The sequence below is a fragment of the Penaeus vannamei genome, chromosome 26, assembly GCF_042767895.1.
Source record: "Penaeus vannamei isolate JL-2024 chromosome 26, ASM4276789v1, whole genome shotgun sequence".
In the NCBI taxonomy this organism is placed as follows: Eukaryota; Metazoa; Arthropoda; class Malacostraca; order Decapoda; family Penaeidae; genus Penaeus; species Penaeus vannamei.
The window spans coordinates 8,692,629-8,702,628 of record NC_091574.1 but is presented as its reverse complement, the minus strand read 5'-3'; the positions used below and the strand labels follow the sequence as shown (position 1 = coordinate 8,702,628).

Here is a 10,000-nt window from a genome sequence, read left to right as displayed (position 1 = left end):
CGATCAGCCAATTTATAGGCCCACCATCACAAAGGGCGTTGTCCTCGCCGCCCGAGACTGACGGGGCGGCCGTCTTATCTGCTTCATCATTGAGGACGTCCGTGTCAGAGGGGACGGGACCGAGATCCGACACGCGCTCGCTCTACGACGCACGACATTCGGGGGGACGAGATGGCCCCGAGGAATTGCTTTTGCAAGGAAGGGGAAAGGGGAGTGAGGGAAGGAAGGAGAAAAGGGAGTGAGGGAACGAAATGAAGGAGAAAGGGGAGTGAGGAAAGGAGAGGACGAGCGAAGGAAGAAAGGAAAGGGGAGGGCGAGGGAGGGAAGAGAAGGGGAAAGGGGAGTGAGGGAAGGAAGGGGAAAGGGGAGTGAGAGAAGGAGAGGACGAGGGAAGAAAGGAAAAGGGAGACGAAGAAAAGAGGAGAGAGAAAGAGTGAGTCAGGGATGAATAGATGGACGGACGGAGGGAGGGGGAAGGGAAGATGAGGAGAGAGAGATACAGATTGACTGGATGACAGATAGACAGACAGATATAAAAAGAGAGAGAGAGAGAGAGATGTGCATGCGTGCAATCAGCTAGGTGGACTTGTAAAGATAAGGTTAGTGTCCTTTGTGTCTTCAAAGAGAAAAGTGTTACGAAAGAGAGAGGAAGCAGAAAATATACATTCAGTACCAGTCATTCCATGTACTCATGTGTTCTTTTTTCCAAGATCATTATCATTTAAGGAAAACGAGCGTGCCTTATCAGCTGATCTTGGAGTATGTAGGTCAGTCCCAATGAGTTAAGGAAGGGAGCAACATTGCAAATAAAGGTGGAATTCGCTCAGTTTTCAAGCGTACCTGGCTTCTCATTGTTTCTTATTAATTAGATATAAAAATGAATATACATTCTCATAATCATGATAAAGAGAAAAGTTTTTCAAATTCCTGTGTTGCAAAAACAGTGATATAGGAAATATGATAGGAATTTACACGGAACTGTGTCATTAACTTATAATAGCTACATTCTCTATATTTTCTTAGGCGATGTTTCACTGTACAGTGCTAGATACAAAAGAATTACACGGTGAACAGCGAGCCCTTGCCTGCAGTAGGTGTCAACACACTTTCAGATGGCATGCATGATTGGAGCACAGTTCCATGACTGTTGGGAATGGACAATATGCTAAACAATCTGTACCTAGTTAAGAATATTTTGACAGGTTTTGAATTTCTCTCGTTCTTGATAAATGTTTTATCCTGTTTTTATAGTCAAACAGATCCTACCTACCCCTGCCCCTAGGGAAACGGCGAAAGATGACTATGGAGGATCCACTAGGGAGGCTAGAGGACTAATACTGAACTGGCAGGGACTCAGGGAAACAGCAAAGCTTTATTTACTTTATCGACATACAGTATGAGGGGTCGGTGCATCCTTGGGAATGGAACTGGAGTGATATCCATCCTGGAAGCGAGTCAAGAGCTTGACTGGTTTTCATGCTGAGGTCATATTGGGTTATGACAGAAATAGAAATTCAGGTATATTCAGATGATGGGTCATTAAGAAGTCCATTTAGATATATTATGTGGTTAGCTATGAATAGCGACATTTTGCTGGTATCCAGGCCGACCTTCTATATATTGCATGTAGATATATATAAGACATGGCGGGTTCCAGTGAAATATGAACCAAGCAAACTATCCGATCAAACACAATGTTCTCCATGTTCTTGTCATTCACTTACAGACTTCTAGATGTTTCTTAAATTCTGTCTACTTCTCTGCCGTGACCACGTCGTCCATGCTCTTTTACACTCATCGTCCTCAGGCAACGTGATATTCACATGCAAATCTACTCTGCCATTTATTAGGCTTCATCTTCAAGATAATACTATTAGGTTTTCTTTCTCTCCTTCCTTTTGTTAGCCTCAATTTCTCTTCTTAGATTTTGTTTAATCTGCGGCCACTGCCTTCCAGGGGTTCCAGCTGGCGCACTCACTGGGCGGCGGGACGGGCTCGGGCATGGGCACGCTGCTCATCTCCAAGATCAGAGAAGAGTTTCCTGACCGCATCATGAACACCTTTTCCGTCGTCCCCAGTCCGAAGGTGAGGTCGGAAGACGTCTTTTGCACTTTTATTTCTCGCTTTATTGATTCATTTGTCATGCCATTTCCTCTTACAGGTGGTATTAGTTGAGTTCCACACTGGTGTAAGTCACAGGTAAAAGCAGGTCTCGCAACACGAAATCCCCTGGCAAAGGGCAGACCGCAAACAGGTGAGTTTCGCCGACGTCTTCTCGGCTTTACCCCGGATCCGCTAACTTTTTCGCATCATCGAGAAAACAAAGTAATAAATTTCATTGATCGTGAAATTTAGTCCTAGCTTGATATCATACCATGAGTACTATATATATAAATATATATATATATATATATATATATATATATATATATATATATATATATACATATATATATATACATATATATATATATATATATATATATATATATATATATATATATATATATATATATATATATATACAATAGATGATCATCCACGATCTCTGCGGCCCGACACCTTTGAGCCCCGCTGCCGCCAGACGCGGCGTTAATAGGTTCATAAAAAATGATTAGCGGAGAGATGTCCTTGGTTTTGCGGGGAAGTAATTTCGTAAGAAAGGGAAGCGAAGGTGTGGCCTCCACTGCAACCGATGAGGTAATTACTGATCCATTATTTTAATTAGTGGGATATTGATTAGCACGTAACCTTTTCTCCCCCCCCCCCGCCCCTCCCCCTCCTCGCAGCCGTGTACCCGCAATGGCCGTGTTTCCCGCCACAGCGCCCGCTCTCGCCCGCCGCCCTCCTTCACTCCCAGTCTTACTTTCATTCCCTTCTACTCACTGCCACTCGTACTCCTACTACTTCCACTTGTTCCCAACTCTTAGATTATTTCTTTCTCTTACTTAGACCACATACTATGTCTTTGTGCTAGTTCTTCCTTCTTCCTCAGCCCATCCATATTTCTTTTTCTTTTTTTCTTTTTTCTACATTTTTTTCTTTTCCGTCTTTCTGAAACCTCTGCTTGTTACTTCGTATATTCTCCCTTCAGTTCTTTTTTTTTAATTTTTCCTCCACTTTTCCTCTCTCTTATATTTCCTTTCCATCTATTTCTTCTGCATATTTTGTCCCTTCAGTATCCCTTGTTCTCTTTTTTCAACCATTCCTCTATTTTTTTGTTTTGTTTCTTTTTCTTCCGATTTGTCTTTGTGTATGCTTGGTTTCCTTTTATTTCCCTCCCTGCATCTTCCTCCATTCTTTAATTTGGGTTTTTCCTTTTCCGCTCCTTCTACACATTTCTTCTCTCCTTGTGTCATCCCTTTTCCCATTCGCCATTTCTCTAATTCTCCACACCCATTCCCTAACCCCATTTATCTCTTTATCTCTCTCTCCCTCTCTCCACCATTCTTCACTTCCATTCTCTCCACCCCCCTTTCTTCCTCACACTTTTTCCCTCCCATTATCACCCTCTCCCCCTCCCGCCACCATCCTCCACTCCCATTCTTTCCTCCTCCAATCCTTACCCCATGCTTCTTCTCTCCCTTTATCACCCTCTCCCCCTCCCGCCACCATCCTCCACTCCCCTTCCCTCCCCCTCCAATTCTTCCCCCTGCTCCTTCTCTCCCTTTATCCCCCTCTACCCCTCCAGCGACCATCCTCCACTCCCCTTCCCCCCTCCTCCAATCCTTCCCTCATGCTTCCTCTCTCCCTTCATCACCCTCTCTCCCTCCCGCCACCATCCTCCACCCCTATTCCTTCCTCTCCAATTTCTTCCTTCCCCATGCTTCTTCCTCTCTCCCTTCATCGCCCGCTCTCCCTCCCGCCACTATCCTCCACTCCCATTCCTTCCTCCCCAATTTCTTCCTTCCCCATGCTTCCTCTCTCCCTTCATCGCCCTCTCTCCCTCCCGCCATCATCCTCCACTCCCATTCCCTCCTCCTCCAATCCTTCCCCATGCTTCCTCTCTACCTTTATCGCCCTCTCTCCCTCCCGCCACCATCCTCCACTCCCATTCCTTCCTCCCCAATTTCTTCCTTCCCCATGCTTCCTCTCTCCTTTTATCACCCTCTCTCCCTCCCGCCACCATCCTCCACTCCCATTCCTTCCTCCCCAATTTCTTCCTTCCCCATGCTTCCTCTCTCCCTTTATCGCCCTCTCTCCCTCCCGCCACCATCCTCCACCCCCATTCCTTCCTCCCCAATTTCTTCCTTCCCCATACTTCCTCTCTCCCTTCATCGCCCGCTCTCCCTCTCCAGGTCTCCGACACGGTGGTGGAGCCCTACAACGCGACGCTCTCGGTGCACCAGCTGGTCGAGAACACGGACGAGACCTACTGCATCGACAACGAGGCCCTCTACGAGATCTGCTTCAGGACGCTCAAGTTGGCCACGCCCACCTACGGCGACCTCAACCACCTGGTCTCGCTCACGATGTCCGGCGTCACCACCTGCCTCAGGTCAGCCTGGCCTCTGCTAGCATTGCTATTTCTCTATTATTATTCCCAGCATTGTCATTATTATCTTATTATCATATTTATTATCTTCATGCCCCTCATCATTATTATTATCACTATTACTATTATAACAATTGTTATTATTATTGTTGATATTGTAGTTGTTATCATGCTTATAATCACTTGTTTTTCCTTTATCATCTACACGTTAATCATTAAATGATACGCATGGATCTTCTTATTTATTTTCTTCGAGTTCATTTACCAATTCCAGGCGTAGGGATTCCTCTCTCATTTCTTCCCTGAATTCCCCCAGTAATACCCATTTTTTCATAAGCAAAAGTCGCCAATTAGCACATCGTATGACTGCCATGACCCAGCCTTCGTGAGTCGCTGTGGATAACGCCAGCTGATCAGCTGATGTCACGGGCAGATATATACCCCCCCCCTCTTTTCGTGGAATCATTTCGCCGGAATAAAGTTTCTTTTATAGCTTCTGGGGTCGACTTCAGAGAATATGCATGGACATACATACACATACACACATACAACTCCCCCGTGCATAAGGACACACACATATATATATACATATATATATATATATATATATATATATATATATATATATATATATATATATATATATATATATATATATATTATGTGTGTGTGTATGTGTGTGTGTGTGTGTGTGCGTGTGTATGTGTGTATTCAAATACGTATATTTCTAAAAAAAAAAAAAAAAAAAAAAAAAAAAAAAAAACGCCATTCCCACAACAAAGGCAACCCCCGACGGCGCCTTCGGGGAGCCCGGGCGCCGCGGGACCCGAGGGCGGGACTGCAGGGCGGGCGGAGGCAGAGACGGAGGAGACGCCCGTGATTAGAGGGCGAGGGACGCTAAGTGAAAAGAAATGGCGGGAGGAGAAGGGCGCCGAAGGAGGAGATTGGGGCGGGGCTAAAAATAATGTGAGATTTCATGATTGGACAATTAATGGATGAAAAAATAAGAGTGTACAGGGTGCGAGGTGAGGGGAGCCGCTTTCCTCTTTAAACTTTCTTCTTTTTCCTTTCTTCTTCTCTTTTTCAGGTCGTTCTTGCTGTCTCTTTCTCTGTCTTTTTCCTTCTCTAGCTTCCTTCTAATTTCACCCATTTACCCCTTCTGAGCTTTCCGCTATACAACTCGCTTTCTATTTTCTTATTCTATCTTCCTTCTCTCCCTTTTCGCTCCCTCCCTTCTTCTCTCTCCTTTTCACGTTTGTTTCTCTTCCGTCTTTCTCTCAACTCCTCATTCTTTTTATTATCTCTCTACGTTTCCTCTCCCCCTTTTCGTCTTTCCTTTGCTGTGTTTCTCCTATCTTTCAGCTTCACATCTTGTTTCTCCTTCTGCCCTTCTTGTTTCTGCTTTCTCCTTCTATTCCATCTCCTTTTTCCCATTTCCTCTTTTTCTCACCCTTCTCCCCGTTCTTTTACTCCTCCCCCTCACTGAGATCTCTCTTTATTCTCTCCCTTTCGTTTTTTCCTCCATCTTCCCTTCTCCCTCTTTCCTCGCTTCGCTTTCCCCCTATCCCCCCTCCCCCTCTCTTCCTCCCCCCGTCTCCCTTCCCCCTGTTCCCCCTGTTCCCCCTCTTCCTCTTTCCCCCTTCCCCCTTTCCTCCATCCCCCTCCTCTCCTTCCCCTTTCCCCCTTTCCCCTCCTCTCCTTCCCCTTTCTCCCTTCCCCCTTTCCCCCTGCTCCCCTCCCCCCTTTCCCCCACCCCCTCCCCTCCTTCCCCCGTCTCCCTTCCCCCTGTCCCCCTCTTCCTCTTTCCCCTTTCTCCTTCTTACCCTTTCGCCCCTTCCCCTCTCCCCCTTACCCACTTTTCCCCTTCTCCCTTTCCCCTGTTCCCCTTCTCCAATCCCCATCGCCCTCTTTCCCCCTGTTCCCCTCCCCCTCTTTCCCCCTTCCCCCATCCCCCTCTTTCACCCTTCCCCCTCCCACTCTTCCCCTTTCGCCCCTACCTCTTTTCCCCTTTCCCCCTCTTCCCCTTTCGCCCCTCCCCCTCCCCCCCTCTTCCCCTCCCCCCCTCTTCCCCTTTCGCCCCATCCCCTCTCCCCTCTTCCCCTTTCGCCCCTCCCCCTCTCCCCCTCTTCCCCTTTCGCCCTTCCCCCTCTCCCCCTCTTCCCCTTTCGCCCCTCCCCCTCTCCCCCTCTTCCCCTTCCCCCATCCCCCTTTCCCCCTCTTTCCCTCTTCCACCTTTCCCCCTGTTCCCCTCCCCCTCTCCCCCTCTTCCCCTTTCGCCCCTCCCCCTCTTCCCCTCTTCCCCTTCCCCCATCCTCCTTCCCCCTTTCCCCCCTGTTCCCCTCCCCCTCTTTCCCCCTTCCCCCATTTCCCCCCTTCCCCTATTTCCTCCCTTCCCCCGTTTCCCCCCTTCCCCAATTTTCTACATCACCCTTTCCCTTCCCCCCCTCAACCCCTTCCATTTCCCCCATCCCCCTTCCCTTTTCCCCCTCCCCTCTTTCCCCCTTCCCCCCTTCCCTTTCCCCCTCTCCCCCCTCCCCCTCTTCCCTTCCCCCTCCCCCTTCCCCCTCGCGTGACCCTTTGGCTCGTTCCCGGAATATTGGGTCACAACCGAATCCCACCAAGTCATGGCAGGTTGTTTAGAAGGTTGAAATACTACTCTCTGATTTTTGTCCATTTGTCTGCATCGCGAGTCGTAAAAAAATAAAGGCCATTCGATATAATTATTATGATACGTCTTGTTTGTTTATGTCTGCTGCATGCTGTTGATAGGTGAATAAAATTAATGTATAAAGGGACGAATGAATATAAATAAGTGGATAGGAGAGAATGAATAAAAGAATGAATGAATACAAACAAATGAATGAATGAGTATAAACAAATGAATGTATGAATATGAATAAATGAATAAATAAACGAATTAATATAAATAAATGACTGAATGAATATAAAGATATGAATGGATGACTATAAACAAATGAATGAATGAATATAAACAAATTAATAAATAAATGAATGAATATAAACAAATGAATGAATAAATGAATGAATATAAACAAATAAATAAATAAATGAATGAATATAAACAAATGAATGAATGAATATAAACAAATTAATAAATAAATGAATGAATATAAACAAATGAATGAATAAATGAATGAATATAAACAAATGAATGAATGAATATAAACAAAAGAATGGATGAATATAGACAAATGAATAAAAAAGGAATGACCATAAAGAGATGAATAAATACAAAAAAACGAAGCACAAAACTGGAATCCGTCTCCAGCGAGCCAGGCCTTACTATTTGAGTACTGGAGAGGACTTCCATCCGCTTTGCATTCCTAAAGCCATTTTACGGCTTCGCTCGGACTCGAATTCTTTATTCCTGAACTGCTGGTCACATTTCTCACGTTTTTCATTAATCCTTTCGTTCTCTACTCCCCCTTTCGTCTTGGTGTTTCTCAGAATCTCACTCTGACTATTTTTTTTTTTTGTATGTTTATCTTTTTGTCTCATTCTTTGATGTCTAAGTTCCGCTTCGTTTTCTTTCTTTGATATGTTTTATCATAATCGAAAATTGACGGTATTTTTCGTATCAGTTATGTTTCTCCGTTATCGTTTTCTTCCTTTTCTTTTTCGTCCACCAAACCCTCCCTCGCTGCCTCCTTTCTTCCTGTTTTCTAGTATCCTGTGAGTAAAAACGTTCCTTTCTTTTTTTAACTCCTCTCGTTCCCTCCGTTCCACTCTCGGGTTTTACAGTCCCCTCTTCGTTTCACCATTCCCTTCTCGCTCTTTCCATCCCTCATGCGTTCAATCCATTCCTTTCTCGCTCTTTCCATTCCACTCTCCCTCTCTCCACTCCCCTCTCTCCACCCCACTCTTCCTTTCTCCACTCCCCTCTCCTTCTCCCTCCCTCCACTCCCATCTCCTTCTCCCTCCCTCTATTCCCTCTCTCTCCCCCACTCCCCCCTTCATCCCTCCCTCCCTCTACTCCCCTATCCCTCCCTCCCCTCTCCCTTATCCCTCCCTTCACTCTCCTCTCCCTCCCTCCATTCCCCCGCAAGCCCACCTCCCTCACGCCGTCCTCCTCTCCCCCCAGGTTCCCCGGCCAGCTGAACGCCGACCTGAGGAAGCTGGCGGTGAACATGGTGCCGTTCCCGCGTCTGCACTTCTTCATGCCGGGCTTCGCGCCGCTCACCTCGCGCGGCTCCCAGAACTACCGCGCGATCTCCGTCCCCGAACTCACGCTGCAGATGTTCGACGCCAAGAACATGATGTGCGCCTGCGATCCGCGCCACGGGAGGTGAGGCAGGGGGGGGGGAGGGGGAGGAAGAGAGGGAGGAGGGAGGAGGCAGAGGGAGGGAGAGGAGGGGGAGGGAGAGAGGGAGGAGGGAGGAGGGAGTTGGCAGGGGGAGGGGAGGAGGGAGGAGGGAGGAGGGAGGGGGAGGGAGGGAGAGAGGGAGGACGGAGGAAGGGGAAGGAGGGAGAGAGGGAGGAGGGAGGAGGGAGGAGGCAGGGGGAGGGGGAGGAGGGAGGAGGGAGGAGGGATGGGGAGGAGGGAGGGGGAGAAGGGAGAAGGAGGAGGGGGAGGGAGAGAGGGATGGGGAAGGCTGTGGATGAAGAGTGAGAGAAAGAGAGAGGGGAAGGGAGGGAAGCAGAGAGAGCGAGAGAAAGAGAGAGAGAGAGAGGGAGGATGGGAAACAGTGGGCGACAGTGAGTGAGAGAGAGAGAGAGAGAGAGAAACAGAAGAAAAGAACGGGAGAGAGAGAATAAGAGAGACAGAGAGAGGGGGGAGGGAGGGAGAGAGTGGGTAAGAGTGAGTGAGAGAGAGGGAGAGAAGGAGGGAGTGAGAGAGGGAAGGAGGGAGTGAGATAAAGAGAGAGAGAGGGGGGTGAGAGGGAGTGAGAGAAAGAGAGAGAGAGAGAGAGTGTGTGTGTATGTGTGTGTGAATCAGACTTAAAAGGTTCGAGTATTGACTGAGTCTCTAAATTATATGTTCTCGTGTTATCACTTTTTAATGCTATATTTCCTCTTGTTATTTAACTTTAAATTCCACAACAGGTATATCATCCTTCTTCTTCTACTTTTTCTTCTTCTCCTTCTTCTTTTTCTTCTCATTCTTATTCTTATTCTTATTCTTATTCTCCTTCTTATTATTATTATTATTCTCCTTCTTCTTCTTCTTCTTCTTCTTCTTCTTCTTCTTCTTCTTCTTCTTCTTCTTCTTCTTCCTCTTCTTTTTCCTCCTCTTCCTTCTCTTCCTCCTCCTTCCCTTAATCCTCCTCCTCCTTCTCTTCCTCCTCTTTCTGTTCCTCTATCTTCTCTTCCTCCTCCTCCTACTACTACTACTACTACTCCTGCTACTGTTACTGCCCCTCTTCCTCTTCCTCATTCATGTCGTCTTAATCCCCATCCTCCTCTTTCTTTCCTGTCACCTTCCACCCTATCCATCCCGCTCCCGTGTCCTCCTCCTCCTCCTCCTCCTCCTCCTCCTCTTTCTTT

At 47.1% G+C, this 10,000-nt stretch overlaps 1 protein-coding gene across 1 annotated transcript in view; it reads left to right on the top strand.

Annotated features, from left to right (window-relative positions):
• LOC113818224 (tubulin beta-4A chain-like) overlaps positions 1–10,000 on the top strand; it is a 44,814-nt gene that overhangs the window by 31,721 nt on the left and 3,093 nt on the right. The window contains exons 5-7 of the mRNA XM_070140016.1: positions 1,957–2,085; positions 4,299–4,498; positions 8,598–8,801. Of these exons, the coding sequence (XP_069996117.1) occupies positions 1,957–2,085; positions 4,299–4,498; positions 8,598–8,801 (533 nt within the window). The remainder of the gene's footprint in view (positions 1–1,956; positions 2,086–4,298; positions 4,499–8,597; positions 8,802–10,000) is intronic.